Raw genomic sequence first — 22,560 nt, 5'->3', positions numbered from 1 at the left:
TTGGGACGTTATGCTATAGTTGTACAATACATTGGTGAAGCCATTTTGAGATACCCTGCACATAAAGGATGCAATTGAGCTGAAAAGTGCAGAGGATTTACAAGGATATTGTTAGGTCTTGAGGGGCTGAACTGAGGGAGAGGTTGGGCAAGCTAGGACTTTTTTTCCTTTGATGCAGAAGGCTGAGGAGCGATCTTATAGAGGTGCATAAAATCATGAGGGGAATAGATCTCCCCTCATAGGTAAATCATATTCTTTTTCCAAGAGTAGGGACATCAAGAACTAGAAGGCATAAGTTTAAGATGTGAGGGGAAAGATGAGAGAGGAGTCGAAGGGGCCACTTGTTCTTATGGAGGTGGGTATATGGAATGAGCTGTCGGAAGAAGTAGTTGAGGCAGACACAATAACAACATTTTAAAGACATTTGGACAGGTACAGGGATAGGAAGGGTTTAGAGGGATATGGGCTAAATGGGGGCAAATGGGACTAACTTAGGTGGGGCATCTTGCTCAGCATTGACATTGGGGTGAAGGGTCTGTTTCCTTGACTCCTTGACAATCCGTATTAGTGCACCATCTGGTGGCTATCATGGTTCCTCAGTGAAACATTCACATTTCATTGGAAGTAACTGCACTTAATGAATGATTGACGTTGGCGAGGTTAGGAGGAGGACAGTTGAATAAGTAAATGTAAATGTGACAGAGATAGCTCGAGGTTACATGCATTTTGTACAGTTGAGATTTCATCTCTTGCATTTCGCTTTCATGATTAATTCAGGTGTTACCCATTTCTCATATGGTCATTTAATAGTAATGAAAAGATTCTCACGCACCAGATATAATATAGAAATATTCATTTAAAATTTTAATTGCTTTTTATTAGAAGGTCTTAAAACTTCTGTAATAATATTGATTCACATAAATTGATGTATGGACCACCAGATTCCAGCAGCTTAAATGCACTGTATTCATCCATCTTCCACAGCTGTGTAATAAAACAGCTGTTGCTTTCATGGGTAACACTAAATTGCTGAGCAACCCTTGTTTGGTACTAAAAACAAAGTGCTGGAGGAGCTCAGTGGGTCAGGCAGCATCTGTGGAGAGGTTGAACAGATGACATTTCAGGCAGGGACTCTTTTTCAGTGTGACCAATCTGGAGATGGATCTGGACCAGAAACATCATTTGTCCGTTCCCTCTACGGACACTGCCTGACCTGCTGAGTTCATTCAGAATTTTGTGTTTTGCTCAAAAGTCCAACATCTGCAGTCTCTTGTATTACTTACTGTTGCCTAACTCCAATAATCCAGGTTCAGTCCAGACTTTGCATGTTGTGTGTGTGTAGTCTGCCTGTACTCCCCAAAGCCATATTGCGTGGGTGCTCCAGCCTTTTCCCTTATTGCAAAGACCTACCGGTAGGTTAATTATGCCGTGTGGGTACATGGCCGGGGTGGAGTTGATGGGCATATGGAAGGAATCTATTCCATGGAGTAAATTGGGAAAATTAGACTGAAGGGGACCTGCATGAACTAAATGGGCCAAATGGGTAGCAAGATACACTATAGCAAACTGCTTGGTCATGCATTTTAGTAGTAGGAATAAAGGCGTAGGAGAAGATTCAGAAATCGGTGGTGCAAAGGGACTTAGAAATGTTGGTGCAGGATTCCCAAAAGGTTAATTTGCAGGTTGAATCGGTAGTAAGGAAGGCAATTGCAATGTTAGCATTCTTTTCGAGAACTAGAATATAAAAGCAGGGATATAATGCTGAGGCTTTATAAGAAGCTGGTCAGACTGCATTTGGACTATTGTGTGCTGTTTTGGGCCCCATATCTGAGGAGGGATGTGCTGACGTTTGGGAGGAGGTTTATGCGAATAATCCCGGGGATGAGTGGGTATGATGAGTATATGACGGCTCTGGACCTGTACTCGCTGCAGTTTAGAAGGATGAGGGGGGATCACATTGAAACTTACCAAATACTTTGGAAAGATCGGGGAACTGTGGGCTCTGGGGAACTGGCTCTGAAGAGGAGATGAGATGTCTGGCTGACAACCATGATCATAATGAATGGCTGTGTAGGCCTGAGGAGCTGAGTGACCATCATTTGTTCCCATTTTCTGTTCTTATGTTCTCACTACCAATGGTGATTTTCTATATCACATTGCCCATACATGTCCTCTTTCATAGGCCACTGGACAGTACAGCACAGGAACAGGCACTTCAGTTCACTCTGCCTGTTTTGAACATGATGCCAAGATAAACTAATCTCCTCTGCCTGCATGTAATCCATATCCCTCTATTCCTTACATTTCCATATGCCTGACTAAAAGCCTCTTGAGTGCCATGATCATATCTTTCACACACAAACGACTTATGTTCTTTTCTCCCGTTTTATATCAATACATGCTTCCTCTCACTGACTTAATTGCACGCAACACAAAGCTTTTCACTGTACCTCGGTGCACTTGACAATAATAATAATGAACTAAACTCACTGCTTTAATCTGTCACATAAAACGACTCAATCACATACACACGCTTTACTCAACTTCACTTTCCCATACTCTGCCTCTAGCATTCTACCAGAACACCCTCTTTCCCCTCTCACACTCACACTGCCAGTACTTCTCTTTCTGTCAGTATACTTCATCAGTCTGAATCATACCACCAGTACACAAACTCTTCCTTCCCACACATGGCTGATTGAAAGGTTCACAAGGAGAGGTCACAATGCAATGGTCAAACTGCAATTACACTGCCCCGATTGCATCACTAAGGTTTTGACAACCTGATAAAGTGAACGAATCGGCAAACAGAGCAGCTTATTTTTGGTGAGCACTCTGTTAACAATTGTAAGTTAGGCAGGGAACTGTAAGTACGCTAATTGCATTCCCAAACACGATCAATGTCCAATTTATAATGAAACAAAGCATTGAAAATGGGGTTAGATAATGAGTTCATAAAATCCAGCTGCAATATGAAGATTGTGGTGGCAAGGTCAAACAAAGTACACATCATCAATATGCAACAAAGAACAAGCAGTGTCAAAAATTAATGTTCCTAGGATGCAGCATGCAAACAAATAAGAGGAGAATACGCAGGGGATAGCTGTAAAATACTCCAGCAGGCTGCCGTTAGGGTAGATGGCAACTCATTCTTTTGTTAGGCGGATTCTACTGGATATACAGGTTAGAACCAGATACAGCTTTCCTGCTGCAAATAAATGATGGAGGAGGTGCTGATTATATTGAACATCATGGAGAAATATAAGATGGAAAATGGGTCACAGTCGCAGAAAGCATTGTTGGTGACAAATATAGTGACTATGCTGAGGCAGTGTGGAGAGGAAGCTCCGGGAAGCTGAATCAATGGTGTGTGATAACAGCACAATTTTCCCAAAGTAAATGTGGTTTATAATGAAAAATTACAAACAACTGTCACGGTCAATATTAACAATGGTGATCAAGGTTGCAGCAGAATATTGCAAAGTTCTAAGAAACCAGTTAACTAAAATTCAATGCAAAATTATTTTAACAGTACCTGGAACGCCTATTGCTCGTACAAATGTAACTATGACATCGCCTCGCCCTTTCATTTCATTTTCAATGTCATGGAGCTCCACCGATGAGGATACATACTTTATTTCATTGAACAGCAAGACACTGTAACAAATCAGTACATGTATGGAATCATCCAAGGAGCTCTCCATAAAATAAAAAGCTTGAACTCAATGAAAGAAATAGCTTAGATTCTGTTCCGATTGAAACTGAAGAGAAATTACTATGGCTTTAAAACTCAAACAATATCATGAACTTTACCCAATTGTTACTCTCAGCCCTCTACTATTTATTACCCTGCAGGACTTCTGATACATAAACTGCTTTGGTAAATTAGAAATGCGTAAATCAAATAAATTGTTTCAAATATTACAGCCTATTAGTGCATTCATTTAAATTAAAGTTACAAAGCGCCAGGTTCAGTTTCATGACAGGGCTGTGTTACTTACTTAAGGGGATAAAAGAGGAGATTAAATTGATTAGGCACAAACTAGGAAAGCTTTCCCAGTCTTAATTGTCAAGTATGTGGAGGAAAAGTCTTCACTGCCATGTCCGCACAGCCAAACACTGGCACTCACTACATGCACACGGAAAGGTCAGGCCAGTATTATGCAGGGGTGGCTGGAACTCACTGAACTATAATCCAGAAAAAAGATTATTAGAACACATTCTAATTTGGAAGAAGCATTTATCTACACTATTTTGGCCTTAGTAAAATATTTTAATCAGCCACATTGGATGCCGCCGAGCCCGTTGTCAAGCAAAGTACACATCATCAATATGCAACAGATTAACAGAAAAATTAATGTTCCTAGGAGGATGCAGCTTGCAAACAAATAAGAGGGAAGTACTCAGGGGATAGCAGTAAAATACTCCAGCAGGCTGCCATTAGGGTAGATGAGAACTCATTCCTTTGTAATAGTGATTCTACTGTTAAATGGAAATTTCAATCCCCGACATCATATCCTTCATTGTCCACATGATAATGTTTACAAAGTGGAGATGATGATCAATTTTGGAGAAATCTGAGAGAAAATTACTGCTTAGAAATAACATATAACAATAAAAACACAGGCAGGGGTGGAACAGTGTGACAGAGTTAAAGAACTATAAAAATGATTAAATGCGTCTTACATCCATTGCCAAAGAATGGATACAAATACAAAAACAAGCCATAGAAACATGGACCAGCTGAGAACAAGAAATCACAGAGACACAAGATTCTGAAATCTTGAAAAACACAAAGTGCTTGAATTCAGAGGGTCAGCCAGCATCGGGAGGAATGAATATATGACATTTTACATTGGTATCCTTTTCACACTCAATAAATCAATCTTGTATTACTTTGAAGGTGAATTGGATTTGGCCTGATGCATTATGTGGCCTTTAAACTGCAGTTTTAAGCAAAGATGAGCATTGAAAACAAACTCACGAGGTACAATAATTTTTTTACTGCTTCATGTGATTTAATGGAATAGTACATTAACTAACTTCCATTTATATCGCAATGGCTGGTTGATGCAATAGATTTTGTACAGTATTGCTGCAAACATTGTAAATAAATGGTACTATCTTGTCAGAAAATGGATATTCATCACTCATGCCCTCGGGTAAACCTAATGAATGGCTTACATTGGACTTGTCTTGTGCGGTTTGTCATTATTAATTAGTTTTGAATAATTTGTTAGATTTTTTTCATATATTCTTTATTATAGATTTGGTATGTGAGATGGAGATGGAGAAATTAAACTGAACAGGAACAGGTCATTCTGCCCACTATGTCCATGCAGAACACGACACCAAGTTAATCTCCTCTGCCTCCATGTGATCCATATCCATTCCCTGGATATCCATCTATAGCAAGAATGGATGCTGCAGCGTTAGAGGATATCAGTGAACCACAAGAAGTGAAGGTGAGTGAACAGTAAGCCGTGATGAAGATGAAGGGTGATCTTATGGAGGTGTATAAAATCATGAGAGGAATAAATCGGGTAGATGCACAGAGTCACTTGCCCTGAGTAGGTGAATCGAGGACCAGAGGACATAGATTTAAGGTGAAGGGGAAAAGATTTAATAGGAAGCTGAGGGGTAACCTTTTCACACAAAGGGAGGTAGGTGCATGGAACAAGGTGCCAGAGGAGATAGTTGAGGCAGGGATGATCCCAACATTTAAGAAATAGTTAGACTGGTTCATGGATAGGACAGGTTTGGAGGGACATGGACCAAACAAGGGCAGGCGGGACTCGTGTAGCTGGGATATGTTGGCTGGTGTGGGCAAGTTGGGCTGAAGGGTTTGTTTCCACACTGTATCACACTATGAATCTAAGATCAAAATAATAATGTTCCCTAGAGCAACTACTCCTAGTGGAAGGGAAATTACTACTGACTCTCTCCACTCAGTTAACCAGATGTTGTATTACTTTCAACAATTCAGTAATTGGTAAGCTCTCAGGGTGCCACAGTGACACAGATGCTAGAGCTGCTGCTTCACGGTGCCCAAAACATGGGTTCAACCACGACCTTGGGTGCTGTCTGTGTGTGGTTTGTACGTTCTCCCTGTGACCGTGTGGGTTCCTCCGGGTAGTCTGGTTCCTACCACGTACCAAGGACATGCAGGTTTGTAGGTTAATTGGCCTCTGTAAATTGCCCCTGGTATATGTAGGGGGGGGGATGCAAAAGTAGGATAACATAGAACCAGCGTGAACGGACGATAAATGGTTAGCCTGGACTCAATGGGACTGTTTCCATGCTGCATCTTTCAATCAAAAAAGAGAAAGTGATTGGACACAATAAATTTCGAGGGTGATAAGAACACGAATGTTGTCCATGATATAACGCAGTTTCATAGCAAATAAATTGTTGGTCTAGATTCTACCCTTTCCCTTACTGAGATACTGGAAAGAAACGTGCTGAAATATGACAATTGGATGTAAGGCTAGTGGATATCAGGTTTTTGAATCAAAGTAATAAATATAGTTTTTAAATCTTTTCTGGTTTCCTATTACAAAAAGCATGTGGAGGCTTTTGAGAAGATGCAGAAGAGGTCTACAAGAATGCTGCCTGGGTATTAGCGAAATGGAGAGGTTGGATAGACTTGGAATATTGGAGGCTGAAGGGAGAGCTGATGGAAGGAAGTATATAAATTTATGAGAGGCACAGATAGGAAAGGCAGTCGGAACCTTTTTTCCCAGGGTGGAAATGTCAAGGATCAAAGGAAATAGCTTTAAGGTGAGAGGAACAAACATGTAAAGGAGATGCACGAGGCGTGTTTTCTTTTACAGAGTCGCTGGAATGCGCTGCCAGCGTTGGCGGTGGAGGTAAATACAATAGCGTTATTTGAGGCTGTCGGATATGCATATGGATATGCAGGAAATGGTGAGATATGGATCACGTGCGGGCAGAGAAGATTAGTTTGATTTGGCATCATGTTTGGCATGGACATTGTGTGCCGAAGGGCCTGTTTATGTGCTGCACTGTTCTCTGTACTGTTTTTAAGGTTATAAAATAATCTTGCATGTAGACGTTTGATGAAGTAACATTGGACATTAATTTTCTATTAAAAAACATAGACGTTTTATTTAAATTTTGTAACTATTTGCTTTTGTTCATTTCACTATAACCAAGTTCAATATAGAAAAAAATATTTGACATACTTACAATAGAACGTTTGCAACAATTGCATCCACATCAAATAACACATCAACTGCAAAGCTCCTAAGCATTATATTACCCCTAGTAAAAATAAAACATAATTTTAAGCATCAGTTAACAATTTTCATTACATACAGCTTTCCAGTATTGGCCACAAGTTGAAATATACTCCATCAGTGACAGTTGAAAGATATCAGTGAAATATTTTCAACAAACTGAACGTAACCAATTTTAGAACTTAATTCTAGTTGCATGTGAAGCACAGTAGAAAATTGGAGAAAAAAAACACCTTATCCCTAATTAGACTCCTTATAGCCTTTGAATTACCACTATGTTCCACAAATTCAGACTGCAAACTGCGTTCATACTTTCAAACTGAAAATATTGGTAAAAAAAGTTGCTAAACATTGTTTTTGCCACCAACAAACTCATCCTTTGTTTCATTACAACCTTGGTTTCTCTTTCTGGTTTTGTTTTTCACTATCATTCCCATTTATCACTCAATATTTTCTACAATACTGCAAGACATTGGTGCAAGACCTGGATCTGTAAGTTGAACAACCAGTAATGTAGGAGGCTGAAGGAAGTGGAAGACACTGCCCGATCCATGACCGGTACTGACCTCCCAACAACTGAAGGAATCTGCAGGAGGTGCTGCCTCAAAAAGGCGGTCAATATCGTCAAAGACCCGCAGCACCCGGGCCATGCATTCATTTTGTGAGTACCTTTGGGAAGAAGGTACAAGAACCTAAAAACCACAACCAGCAGGTTCAAAAACAACTTCTACACAGCAGCATCAGGCTCTTGAACATTGCCCAATACTAGCACAGGAGGTTGAGGGCTGAAGCTTTATAAGTCGCTGGTCACGCCACATTTGGAATATTGTGAGCAGTTTTGGCCCCATATCTGAGGAAGGATATGCTGAGGTTTGAGAGGGTCCAGAGGAGGTTTACGAGCAGTTCCCAAAGATAATTGGATTAACGTATGAGGAGTGTTTAATAGCTCTGAGCCTCTACTCACTGGAGTTCAGAAGGCTAAGAGGGGATCCCATTGAATAATGAAAGGCCTAGATAGAGTGGCTATGGAGAGGATGTTTCCAGTAGTAGGTGAGTCTAGGCCACAGCCTCAGAATAAAAAGACATACCTTTAAAATGGAGATGAGGATAAATTTATTTAGTCCATGGGTGGTAAAACTGTGGAATTAATTGCCACAGATGGCGATGGAAGCCAAGTCATTGGGTATTTTTAAAACAGAAATTGATCGGTTCATGTCTATGGATGATCTTATAGAGGAGGTGTTCCTTTGAGTATAGTAGGATTGGAGGGGGGAGGGGAGAGAGAGGGAGGGGGATTTTATAGAGGTGTATGAGATCATGAGGGGAACAGAAAGAATTAATGCACCGTATTTTACCCAGGGTAAGGGAATCAAGAAGCAGAGTTGGGTTGAAAATCTAACAGCATAAAAATATTGGCTGAGCGACCACACCTTTCGGAATTGAGAAGATTCACCTCAAATTGAAATTGTTTTAAACATTCCACAACGGTATTACAAATATATGTTAATTTACCGGAAAAGGTAGGCTTCCTTCAGTACATGGTTATTTTCACAATATTTTGGCACGTTTTCTGTGGTGCAGTCGACCTACAAATAGTTCCATAATATTTTAACACGATAATGTAAATGGATAAAATTGCTTATCATGCAACAAACCTAGCTTTCTAGCACTTAACATTCTTTTTTCCACCAAAACGTTCCACCAATCTTCTCCTCCATTCCTCTAAGTACAAATGCTCCGATACTGGCTTCTTTTATATTATTTTGTATCTCTCATGGTTGTGCTTGGGGAGGTAGAGAACTTAATTCTTAAATGGCTGCAGTCCCTGTCATGAGTCATTATTAGCAAAGTCGATAAGCTGGAAAGAGTGTGGAGAAGATTCATGAGAATGCCACCAGGACTCGAGGGACCGAGCTATAGGGAGAGGTTAGGCAGGCTCGCACTTTATTCCTTGGATCGCAGAAGGCCAAGCGGTGACCTTATGGAGGTGTATAAAATCATTTGGGGAATTGACAGAGTGAATGCACAGAGTCCTTTTCCCAGATTAGGGAAATTTAGAACATCAGGGCAAAGGTTTAAACTGAGAGGGGAAAGAATGAATGGGAACCCAAGGGGCAACTTGTTCACTCAGAGGGCGATGGGTATATAGAACGAGCTGCCAGAGGAGGTAGTTGTTGCAGGTACTATAACAGCATTTAAAAGACCCTTGGACAAATACATGGATAGGAAAGGTTTAGAGGAATATGGGCCTAAAGCAGGCAAATGGGACCAGCTTAGATGGGGCATCATAGATAAATTGGGTTGACAGGCCCGTTTCCAAGCTGTATGACTCTATAACACCTGTAATAACACCATGATTTTTTTCCCTTTCTACTGACACCACTAACCAATAACTTCAAATATCAAGGCACAAATTTAGACGCTCGAATCTTGAGCAAAACACAAAGTGCCAGATGAACACAGCAGGTCATGTAGCAGTCCTTTAGAAGGAAATGTCATCTGTTTATTCCCTCCATGGATGCTGCTGAGCTCCTCCAGCACTTATGTTTATTCCTCCAAATATTGAGATAGCCAAGGCTGACCTCAGTAGTAGACAATGTAAAAAAATTGAAGCAGTATCCTACCCACTTTGCAAAACAACTATTGTTATTACAATATGGTCATCACTGTACTAGCTGGACAGTTAAATTTACATTCACTTTGTTTTATATTGTAATTGAGTTTAATAGCCAAACAGGTTTTTCTCATTAAAATCAAGAATACATTTTCTAGACGCACATCGCACCCATACTTATAAATGTAGCCTCCTATTCTTAATAATAAATTGGACTTAAAATAAATTGTTTTAACCAAGTCATTTTAATTCACCTGAGCCACTGTAATGCCATACTCTTCAAGTGATTCTGATGACAGTTCTAACTGTTGAAGGAAAAGGCTGACTGATGGGTTTGCTGAAACACGGAAGAAAATGATGTGTTAGTGCTTTAAACAATATTTCTTCCATAATAAATAGCAAGTGGTACTGCACTGAAATGCCAGCCTACATTATGTACAGGTGAAGAAAGACACAAAATGTTGGAGTAACTCAGCAGGCCAGGTCTGGAGAGCATCGATACATGATGTTTTGGGTCAGGGCCCTTTTTCAGACTCTTTACTTTATATATATATATATATATATATATCTGCCAACTATACAGCACGGAAACAGGCCTTTCCGTGCAACTCGTCCATGCTGAACAAGATGCCGCACATAAGCTAGTCTTGGTTGCCTGCGCTTGGCCCATATACATATACATGACTTGTACAACAATCTAATTATTATAATTGAATAAAGATGGAAAGGAGGAATGGAGGCACCGCCATTCAATGTGATCATGGCTGATCATTCTCAATCAGTACCCCGTTCCTGCCTTCTCCCCATACCCCCTGGCTCCGCTATCCTTAAGAGCTCTATCTAGCTCTCTCTTGAATGCATTCAGAGAATTGGCCTCCACTGCCTTCTGAGGCAGAGAATTCCACAGATTCACAACTCTCTGACTGAAAAAGTTTTTCCTCATCTCAGTTCTAAATGGCCTACCCCTTATTCTTAAACTGTGGCCCCTTGTTCTGGACTCCCCCAACATTGGGAACATGTTTCCTGCCTCTAACGTGTCCAACCCCTTAATAATCTTATGCGTTTCGATAAGATCTCCTCTCATCCTTCTAAATTCCAGTGTATACAAGCCTAGTCGCTCCAGTCTTTCAACATATGACAGTCCCGCCATTCCGGAAATTAACCTAGTAAACCTACGCTATATTTGAAGATATAGATTTCAAGTGTACAGCGTTCAGCGTTCTAGTGTACAGCATTCAATTATCATTAAAATGAAATTCAAACTAATTTGAAGAATTAGACAATTTCTGAAAGGAAACTAAAATATGGAATCTACATTGATTCTTTTCACGTGAATACCACAGACCAGTCAAAGATCGAAACATTTGTGCACAATTTTCCCCAGGAGTTGAAATTCAATTTAAAACCAATTATAATAATTTTAGTTATTTTTGGAGCTGTGCTCTTCAAGGTTAAGTGATCAGTTCTCTGCTATTTAACATTTGAGTGTCCTTGAATCCTAGAGGGCCTGAGCTAAAGAGAGGTTGGGCAGGCTGGACTTTATTCCTTGGTGTGGAGGAGGCTGAGAGGTGATCTTATAGAGGTGTGTATAATCTTAATGGGAATAGATAGGGTGAAAGCATCGTCTTTTTACTCAGGGTAGGAAAATCAAATCCGGAGAGCACAGGTTCACGGTGAGAATGGCAAGATTTAATAGGAACCTGAGGGGCATTTCTTTTTCACTCACAGGGTGGTGGGTATATGGAAGAAGCTGCCAATGGAGGTAATTGAGGCCAGTATTCTAAAGCTTTTAGAGGCACTTCAATAGGTACACGGATAGAAAGATTTAGAAAGATAATGGGCCAAACACAGGTGAATGTTTCCATGCTGCAGGCATGTGAGTGAGGTAAAAAAAAGAAAAGAGCCGACCGCTTGCGTGAGGCGTAGAACGGAGGTAAAAAAATGGGAACATTTTGGGATATTTACACACAAAATTACCCGTTTCAAGCCTCTTTTACAGCATTTCAAAGTAAAAACAGACATTACAAAATAATGCGAATATATGACTGTACACTAATAACATTTTGAAGTAAATTCGCACATTAATTGATAATCAACTCAAAAAGGTGGTAATTTGCTTTTCTGCTGTGTTTTATATTTTAACCCTGTCTTAATTAATTTAGTTATATAATCTTGCACTTAAATTTAATATTTACTCATTACAGTACCACCACTGGCACTCTTGGTTCCAGAGCTTTGCTGGTTTATCCTGCAGGCCAAGGAAAACAGCTAAGGGGATAGATTTGCTGGCTCCAGCTGGGCTGGAGTTCCAGAGCCCCGGCCACAGGTTGCAAATTCAACCCACCGATCGGCCGTGGAAGTCCCGATGAGGTCGAGATTGGCTTTCTTGCCCAGCCTATGTTCCACATTTTCGGGTTGACTTCCAGGGCACGCGGGGGGATTTCTCACGGAACCCCTAGCGACTAGCGGAACCCTAGTGTTCTTTACAAGTCTATACATCGTTTATTTTTTTTCTTTATTTTTTTCAATCCGATTTCTCTGTTTATTTGGCAGTGAAAAAAGCGGAAACCATGCAAAAAGCGCGGAAAATGGATTTTAAAAACGCGGAAATCCGCGGAAAATTCACATGCCTGATGCTGTATGACTCAATGACTCGTATCAAGCACTCAACATTGCAACTTAGATGCAAAATGGCCCTCTTGTGCATGAATCACAGAAAGTTAGCAAGCAGATATGATGAAATAGTTAACGATTTGGTGATGATTCTGCTCTTGCCATTTGCACTTTCCCCATTACAACTTCTGTTTTACTTGTTCCATTACTACTCCATTTTAACTTGCACCAACATCCATTTAAACCTGTTTCCCTTTGAGGACAAATGGCCTTTATTGCAAGAGGGTCATAGTTTATAAAAAGGGAAGATTTGTTACATTTGTACAGTGTGTTGGTGAAGACACACGTGGAATACTTTGTACAGGCACATGGATATGCGGGGATATGGATCATATGCAGGCAGAAGATTTAATTTAACTTGACATCTTGTTTGTTGTGAAAATTAAGGGTCGAAGGGTCAGTTCCTGTGCTGTATTGTGCTATGTTCTAACAGGCCAATATATTGAATATATATATATGATAAACAGAAATAACATGAGGATTTTATTTTAATGCAGAACTCTGTTTGATGTATTTAATCCTTTCAAGCTAATACTTACTTATTCTTTTGAAGTATATCAAAGAAGGTTTTCCAGACTGCAGAATATTTGCAAAGTGTTGCTGATTTGCACTGGGAAGTAGCTTTGTACCATCAATAACACTGAACTGACCAGTGCACAACAAAATTAAGTAAAGATGGTAATGCCATTGAGCCATTTTAGTAGATAGTTAAAGGCAACAATGATTTCTGGAATTGTTTAAAAAATACAAATGAAATCCTCAACCATCTTATTCTTCATTTCAATCTGGAAAAAAAGATATTAATAGTAAGACCTATTCCACAAACCATGTATAACTGATCATGAAGATGACTACCACATATCTTTAAATTTAGTGCTACACAATGTATGAGGTGTAACATCGGGACACATTTGTTCGGCGGAAAAAGAGTTTACCTATTGTAAAATATGACAAATTAAGAACCATCTGTAAGTAACCCATTTAATGGAATACATACATGAACAAGTGCATTGAAAGATTTTATTTAGAACATCAACCTTCTATTTCAAACCTGGCACAGGTATGCTGATCATAATGTTTTCAGACGGAAATTAAAATCAACATTTATATAATGAACAGTATTTTTAAAGTCTTTAACTTTTACTAGAATTTTTGCAGGCAGACCCCTTTCTACGGAAAAGCCAAGCTAAAGAAAAGGTCAATAAGTATCAAAATGCACAAGTGAATCCACCAACTCACTGGGCTTTTCTGCTTCCTCATAGACCTCCTATTCCTTGTCCAATATCCATGTTGTCACCGTTAGGAGAAATGAAAAAGACTTGAAGTCTGTAACAGAAGAAAATATGAACATTTTGATTTGTGCACTTCAGAATTATAATCATTGAAAGATACAGCATGGAAACCTGCTCTTTAGCCCACCAAGTCCGTGCCAACTATCGATTACCCATTCACACTAGTTCTACGTTATCCCATTTTCACATCCACTCTCAACATACCAGGGGCAATTTGCAATTAATCTACCAACCTTTTCAGCTGTGATATTATGGAAGGAAACCGGAGCTCCCGAAGGAAACCCACACGGTCACATGGAGAACATGCAAACTACACACAGACAACACCCGGAGGTCAGGATCAAACCCAGGTCTGTGGGGCTGTGAGGCAGCATCTCTGCCAGCTGTGCCACTGTGTGTAGCTGGCAATCAACAGAGCTGAGCTGAGCTCAGCTTCCATCAAGATTTGATAAACTGAAGATAATTTTCTTTGTGATAAAACAGCTAAACAAAAATTAAAATATCTAACAGATTTAAAGAAGGATCGTAAAAAAGATAAAGGGAGAATTTAAAAAACCTACTGCATTGAGCAACTGAGCATGCAAAGGGATAAGACGGAATGCTTAAGGTTACAGAGTGTTTAATTTAGTATAACCAACTCAAGAGACAAAGCAAACACGGATTTGCATCGAAAACTCTATCCTTGGACACGAGTTCAATCACAGGGCCCAGGTCAGGAGATCTGCTCATGATGTGGCCAGACAAAGGAAATTCAGAAGAACTTGTCTCTTCTCTTCTTAGATGGCCGATGAGCTGTTAATTTAGTTTTCCACATTATCCTGCTTTGACATCCCCAGCTTCCCTGACTTACTGTACCTTTCCATTTAAGATCGACATTAGCTTAAGATACAGCACTCCATTTCTCAAATCGGAACTTTATAGCCTCCAGACCTAACACACGGTTGGAATAAAATAGAAATGATGAAAATGCTCAGTTGCTCAGTGACCATCTGGAGAGAAAGAAAATGTGTTAATGTTTAAAGCTGATAACCTTTCCACTGGTTCAATCATTTCAAATTACTAGTGCCCTCAATTTTTCAGATATTATCTATTGGTGATAATTCTGCTCATGCCATTTGCACTTTCCTCATAACAACTTCTGTTTTACTTGTCCCATTACTACTCCATTTTAACTTGCACCAAAATTCATTTAAACCTGTTTCCCTTTGTTGTGTCTTTCCTCCCTAATTTTCCATGCCCCTACTTGTATAAAATCTGTTTTTGTTTTCATCTTGAATTTACCTTAAATGTTGACTTTTCTCTCTCTCTCTCTCCATCAACACTTCAGAGTAATAATTATTCCAGCATTTTCTGAAGTAAACAATACTAGATTGGTTTCAAAGTCAAGGGAGTTTAGCACAAGCTTATGTTCGAATAGCGGGGTCTGTTCTCCTTGGATAAAAAGAAAGCTGAGAGGAAATTTTATAGATGCTAAAAGACCAGTTAGTCTGACATCAGTGGTGGGGAAGATGCTGGAGTCAATTATAAAAGACGAAATTGCTGAGCATTTGGATAGCAGTAACGGGATCATTCCGAGTCAGCATGGATTTACGAAGGGGAAATCATGCTCGACAAATCTACTGGAATTTTTTGAGGATGTAACTAGGAAAATTGACAGGGGAGAGTCAGTGGATGTGGTGTACCTCGACTTTCAGAAAGCCTTCGACAAGGTCCCACATAGGAGATTAGTGGGCAAAATTAGGGCACATGGTATTGGGGGTAGGGTACTGACATGGATAGAAAATTGGTTGACAGACAGAAAGCAAAGAGTGGGGATAAATGGGTCCCTTTCGGAATGGCAGGCAGTGACCAGTGGGGTACCGCAAGGTTCGGTGCTGGGACCCCAGCTATTTACGATATACATTAATGACTTAGACGAAGGGATTAAAAGTACCATTAGCAAATTTGCAGATGATACTAAGCTGGGGGGTAGTGTGAATTGTGAGGAAGATGCCATAAGGCTGCAGGGTGACTTGGACAGGTTGTGTGAGTGGGCGGATACATGGCAGATGCAGTTTAATGTAGATAAGTGTGAGGTTATTCACTTTGGAAGTAAGAATAGAAAGGCAGATTATTATCTGAATGGTGTCAAGTTAGGAGGAGGGGGAGTTCAACGAGATCTGGGTGTCCTAGTGCATCAGTCAATGAAAGGAAGCATGCAGGTACAGCAGGCAGTGAAGAAAGCCAATGGAATGTTGGCCTTCGTAACAAGAGGAGTTGAGTATAGGAGCAAAGAGGTCCTTCTACAGTTGTACCGGGCCCTGGTGAGACCGCACCTGGAGTACCGTGTGCAGTTTTGGTCTCGAAATTTGAGGAAGGATATTCTTGCTATGGAGGGCGTGCAGCGTAGGTTCACTAGGTTAATTCCCGGAATGGCGGGACTGTCGTATGTTGAAAGGCTGGAGCGATTGGGCTTGTATACACTGGAATTTAGAAGGATGAGGGGGGATCTTATTGAAACATATAAGATAATTAGGGGATTGGACACATTAGAGGCAGGAAACATGTTCCCAATGTTGGGGGAGTCCAGAACAAGGGGCCACAGTTTAAGAATAAGGGGTAGGCCATTTAGAACGGAGATGAGGAAGAACTTTTTCAGTCAGAGAGTGGTGAAGGTGTGGAATTCTCTGCCTCAGAAGGCAGTGGAGGCCAGTTCGTTGGATGCTTTCAAGAGAGAGCTGGATAGAGCTCTTAAGGATAGCGGAGTGAGGGGATATGGGGAGAAGGCAGGAACGGGGTACTGATTGAGAGTGATCAGCCATGATCGCATTGAATGGCGGTGCTGGTTCGAAGGGCTGAATGGCCTACTCCTGCACCTATTGTCTATTGTCTATTATTTAGGTTGAATTTTTTTCCCATTAGCAGATAGTTCAGTGGGACACACACATAAGATTATGGCAAATGATATAACAAGGATGTAAAGATATTTGTGCAATTGTGATTTGGAATATGCTGTCTGTAAGAGTGTTGGAAGCAAAGACAGTGCCTTCAAAAACGTGGATAGGTATTTAATAGTTTAGAGTACGATTTAACAAGGGGGAACAGTAGGAGGGAGATTGTCGAGATGGTACTGATGAAACTGCACTGCTGGGAGGCAGCACAGACTTAGATTTATAGAATCATAAAGCATGGAAACAGGCCATTTGGCCCCTCATCTATGCTGACCAAGATGCCCCATCCAACCTAGTCCCTTTTGACCTTGTATGGCCATTCATAACTAGATGAGCTCAATTGATTCCTTTTGTGCTGTTTTGATCAAACAACTGCTGTTCGCATATAATTGCTGAGAATACTCAGCATGTCAAGTAGCATCAGTGAAGAGGACCAACATTAGCATTCCAGGTCGATGACCTTCTGCTGGTTGGTGATTGACCTAAAACATTAGTTAAGTTTCTCTCTCCGGAGATTCCAGCTGTTTTTTGGGGGATTTCTGATTTTATTTCATCAATGCCTCGACTTGCTTGGAAGATTGAGGAGATTCAGTATGTTGATTAATACTCTCTTGAATTTCTACAGATGCATGGTAAAGAGCAAACGGGCTGGCTGCATCACAGTCTGGTTCAGCAACTCGAACACCCAGGAATGAAGGAGATTACAGAGGTAGTACACACTGCCCAGTCCATCACAGGTACTGACCTCGCCACCATCGAAGGGATCAATTGGAGGCTCTGCCTCAAAAGGGCAACTAAAATCATCAAAGACACACCACCCATGCTCTGATCTAGCAACCAGCATCGGGAAGGTATAGGAGCCTGAAAACCGTGACCTCCGGGTTCAAGAACAGCTTCTTCACATCAAATATTAGGCTCTTGAACACTACGCAACATCAATCTCAGCTATGAACTATCTTTGGTTGCACTAAGGACCTAGGTTTAGGTTTATTATTCTCATGTGCACCGAGGTACAGTGAAAAGCTTTGCATTGCATGCTATCCAATCAGATAATACTATACATCAATACAATCAAGTCAAACTCAATACTATACGATAGAACTTTATTTATCCCAGGTGGGAAATTGATCTGCCAACAGTAAAAAAAACACAAAATACATGAAACATGAAATTTAAAATGAAATTAACGTGACAAGTGGAAAGGATTGGAGATGCACAAAGATTGGAGGGGGGGGGGGGGGGGTGGGGGGAGTCAGTCTCAGTCTACCCCATGTCAGAAGGGAGAGGAGTTGTACAGTTTCATAACCACAGGGACGAAGGATCTCTTGTGGCATTCTATCCTGCATCTTGGTGGATCCAGTCTGTTGCTGAAGGTATTCCTCAGGTTGACCAGTGTGTCATGGAGGGGGTGAGCTGTATTGTCCAGGATGCTCTGCAGTTTGAAGAGCATCCTCCCCTCCAAGACCACCTCCCATGAATCCAACTCCGTCCCCAGGCCAGAGCCAGCCTTCCAGAAGAGTTTGTTGATCCTATTGGCGTCCGTGGCCTTCGCCCTGCTGCCCCAGCACAGGGCAGTGAAGAAGATGGCATTGGCTACCACCGATTGGCAGAACATCTGCAGCATCTTACTGCAAACTTTGAAGGAGCAGGGTCTTCTCAAAAAGTACAGCCGGCTCTGTCCCTTCTTGTACAGGGCCTCAGTATTCCTGGACCAGTCCAGTTTACTGTCCAGGGACACTCCAAGATATTTGTACTCTCTGGTAAACTGCACATCCACACCATTGATGGAGAAAGGGGACAGGTGTGTTCCACTCCTCCTAAAGTCCACCATTAACTCCTTAGTCTTGTCAGTGTTGAGCTTCAGGCAATTCAGCCCACACCACTCAACAAAGTCATTGACTATACCTCTGGATTCAGCTTCCCTCCCTTCAATGATGCGGCCCACAATTGCAGTCATCTGAAAACTTCTGCAGGTGGTAGGAGACTGAGTTATATCTGAAGTCCGAGGTGTAGATGGTGAACAGTGTTGCTCACTACCATTCTGCAGCCTGACATATTGTAGTCGTCCAGTCAGGTAGTTGGTGATCCAGGACATTAATGGAGCATCCATCCGCATCTTTGTCAGTTTGCTACCTGGCAGTGCAGGCCAAAAGGTGTTGAAAGCACTGGAGAAGTATAAAAATATGACTCTCACAATGCTTCCCGAATTATCCAGGTGAGCATAGGAACGATGGAGCGGGTGGAAGATGGCATCCTCAATCCTCAGTTTGTTTGGTAAGCGAACAACAGAGGGTTTAACCAGGGGTCGTAGGTGAGTGAGCACAAGCCTCTCCAGGGACTTCATGATGTGTGAAGTCAGCGCCACCAGTCTGTAGTCATTGGAGGAGCTGGGGCACATCCTCTTTAATACAGGAACCAGGCAGGATGTCTTCCACATCACAGGAACCCTCTCCAGGCTCAAGCTCAGGTTAAAGATATACTGTAGCACTCCACACAACTGGCTGGCACATGCCTTGGGTACCCTAGGGCTGACACCATCTGGACCCCTGGCTTTGCCTGGGCAGTCTGCTCAGCTCCTTCCTCACCTGCTCAGCCTTGATGGTCAGGTGCAACAAAGAAAGGGCAGAGGAAGTGGACCAGGGGGATTGAAGGGCCGGTCGGGGAGCAGGGGGGAGGGTGGGCAGAGGCCCTACCATCAAATTGGGTTTAGCACGTTGGGCCAGTCCTGATTGCTTCCCCTCCCCAGGCCACTGGACTCCTTGTAGCCTGCAATGCTCCATACCGCTCCACACATCCCTCATGTTGGTCTGCTGAAGTTTCAGCTCCAGCTTCTTCCTGCAGTCGTCCTTGTCCTGTCTTAGTCTCGCCTACAGGTCTTTCTGCACCTGTTTCGCATCCTCCCTGTCACCATTCCTGAAGGCCCTCTTCTTCTGGTTGAGAAGGGCCTTTATGTCACTAATGACCCAGGGCTTGTTGTTGGGGAAACAGTGCAGTCTCCTCAGGGACAAAGTTGTCCACACAGAACTTTATGTAGTTGGTAACACAGCTATAATAACACAATTACAATAGGAAGAGCAAAGTGGGAGATACAGACTGCAGCAAATAGCTCAGTCTTGCAGTGCACCAGTTCCATTGACAGGCAGTACATACAGTGCCCTCCATAATGTTTGGGTCAAAGACCCATCATTTATTTATTTGCCACTGTACTCCACAAATTTGAGATTTGTAATAGAAAAAAATCACATGTGGTTAAAGTGCACATTCAGATTTTAATAAAGGCCATTTTTTTTATCCATTTTGGTTTCATCATGCAGAAATTACAGCAGTGTTTATACATAATCCCCCCATTTCAGGGCACCATAATGTTTGGGACACAGCAATGTCATGCAAATGAAAGTAGTCATGTTTAGTATTTTGTTACATATCCTTTGCATGCAATGACTGCTTGACGTCTGTGATTCATGGACATCACCAGTTGCTGGGTGTCTTCTCTGGTGGTGCTCTGCCGGGCCTGTATTGCAGCCATCTTCAGCTTATGCTTTTTGGGGGGGCTAGTTCCCTTCAGTTTTCTCTTCAGCATATAAAAGGCATGCTCAATTGGGTTCAGATTGGGTGATTGACTTGGCAACTCAAGAATTGACCATTTTTTTGTCTTTAAAAAACTCCTTTGTTGCTTTAGCAGTATATTTGGGATCATTGTATTACTGTAGAATGAAACACCGGCCAATTAATAACACCCCCACCAACGTGTTTCACAGATGAGATGGTATGCTTTGGATCTTGGGCAGTTCGTTCTCTCCTCCATACCTTGCTCTTGCCATCACTCTCATATTAGTTAATCATCGTCTCAACTGTTCACAAGACCATTTTCCAGAACTGTGGAAGTACTTCTTAGCAAACTGTAACCTGGCCATCCTATTTGTGTAACTAACCAGCGGTTTGCATCTTGCAGTGTAACCTCTGTATTTCTGTTCATGAAGTCTTCTGCGTACAGTGGTCATGGACAAATTCACACCTGACTCCTGAAGAGTGTTTCTGATCACTCAGACAGGTGTTTGGGGAATTTTCTTTATTTTCGAGAGAATTCTTCTATCAGCTGCGGAGGTCTTCCTTGGCCTGCCAGTCCCTTTGTGATTAGTAAGCTCACCAGTGCTCTCTTCCTTCTTAATGATGTTCCAAACAGTTGATTTTGGTGAGCCTAAGGTTAGACTGATGTTTCTTAACAGTTTTATTCCTGTTTCTCAGTCTCATAATGGCTTCTTTGACATTCATTGGCACAACTTTGGTCCTCATGTTGGTAAACAGTAATAAAAGTTTCCAAAGGTGATGGAAAGACTGAAGAAAAGACTAGGTGCTGAAAGCTCTCTTGTACCTGCATTAAGGAGGCAAACACACCTGAGCAAACACACCTGAGCAATTACAAACACCTGTGAAGCCATGTGTCCCAAACATTATGGTGCCCTGAAATGCCCAGAAGGCTGCGTGTTCAGATCACGTCGGGGTCACCAATGTAGTGGGCCAAGTAGGCCAAAATAACGACAAGTAGGCAAGGTTAACGAAGGCGTGTTTACTGTATCTCTGGAACTCCAAAAAGGGGATGAGAGTCATGCGGTCCTTGACCTTTATACTCCCGGCCGAAGTCCGCCTCCTTGGCTCAACCCATTCCCGTGCCGAGGGGTCGTGAGTGGTATGGCCCGACCCTCGGGAGCCGCCACAGGACTATGTATAAACACAGCTGTAATTTCTACATGGTGAAATTAAAATGTATAAAAATACCCTTTAATAAAATCTGACAATGTACACTTTAACCACACGTGATTTTTTTTCTATTACAAATTTCAAATTGTGGAATACAGAGGCAAATAAATAAATGGTGGGTGTTTGTCCCGAACATTATGGAGGGCACTGAGTCTGAAGAAGGGTCTCGACCGGAAACTTCAGTCACCCATTCCTTCTCTACAGAGATGCTGCCTGTCCCGCTGAGTTACTCCAGCGTTTTGTGCCCATCTTCGGTTTAAACCAGCATCTGTAGTTCCTTCCTACACAGGTTCGATGGACGGGTTGTTCGAGATGCTTTTACATTGGTATTAGGAGTTACTAACTTATTGATTTTTTTTGTTGATTGTATATTTCTGTGCATTTGTGTTTAAAGGGCCGTTAAGTTGCTGCAAGTAAGGGTTTCATTTGTTCAGTTATCGGTGCATGCGACAAACAACTACAGATTTGTTATATTTCCATCCCCATAGCACAAAATGCCTCTTACATTCCAACCCCACATGCAACATGGGTCTCGACCCGAAACGTCGCCCATTCCTTCTCTCCTGAGATGCTGCCTGACCTGCTGAGTTACTCCAACATTTTGTGAATAAATGCAACATGACAAAGCTCATTCAGCACGCAAACGGCCCGGGGACTGTGCGGGAAGGCACAGTCTGCGCTGCCCTACCTGAGACCATGGCAGCGCCTAGCAGCTCCCGAACCCGCCGAACGCCCGCCTCTGCTGCCCACTCATTGGTAGGTCTGACGTCCCCTGTCGGCATCCTTAATCGTCGATTGGCTTCTCCCGCTGTCAATCCTTCCATCATTGGACCTGTGTGACCAGAACGACAATCACAAAGCCCCGCCCTCGTATCAGATTGACCGCGGGAATCACCAATCACAGTCCAGAGCTGGTCGGGGGCGGGTGAATAGATGATTGACCGCGGGCCTCATCAATCAAAGGCCAGTGCGGGCAGAGGGCGGGTGCAAAGATGTTTGACCGATGGTTGCACCAATCACAACCCAGTGCTGCT

General features: G+C 41.9%; 1 protein-coding gene across 3 annotated transcripts in view; it reads right to left on the bottom strand.

Moving 5' to 3' along the window:
- txndc16 (thioredoxin domain containing 16) overlaps positions 1–22,264 on the bottom strand; it is an 87,203-nt gene extending 64,939 nt beyond the window's left edge. For 2 of the 3 annotated variants that reach the window (XM_078406689.1, XM_078406690.1), the window contains exons 1-7: positions 22,215–22,264; positions 13,786–13,872; positions 13,086–13,331; positions 10,128–10,210; positions 8,772–8,845; positions 7,210–7,284; positions 3,536–3,657 (exon numbers count right to left, since the gene is read on the bottom strand). In XM_078406689.1, the coding sequence (XP_078262815.1) occupies positions 3,536–3,657; positions 7,210–7,284; positions 8,772–8,845; positions 10,128–10,210; positions 13,086–13,242 (511 nt within the window). In that variant the 5' untranslated portion in view covers positions 13,243–13,331; positions 13,786–13,872; positions 22,215–22,264. Of the gene's footprint in view, positions 1–3,535; positions 3,658–4,001; positions 4,074–7,209; positions 7,285–8,771; positions 8,846–10,127; positions 10,211–13,085; positions 13,332–13,785; positions 13,873–22,214 lie in introns of those variants that run through there. The other variant, XM_078406691.1, reaches the window with a different exon arrangement.
- Between the last annotated feature and the right edge of the window lie 296 nt (positions 22,265–22,560).

Source organism: Rhinoraja longicauda, chromosome 10 (genome assembly GCF_053455715.1).
Source record: "Rhinoraja longicauda isolate Sanriku21f chromosome 10, sRhiLon1.1, whole genome shotgun sequence".
Taxonomy (NCBI): domain Eukaryota; kingdom Metazoa; phylum Chordata; class Chondrichthyes; order Rajiformes; family Arhynchobatidae; genus Rhinoraja; species Rhinoraja longicauda.
This window is presented reverse-complemented; position numbering and strand designations above follow the sequence as displayed.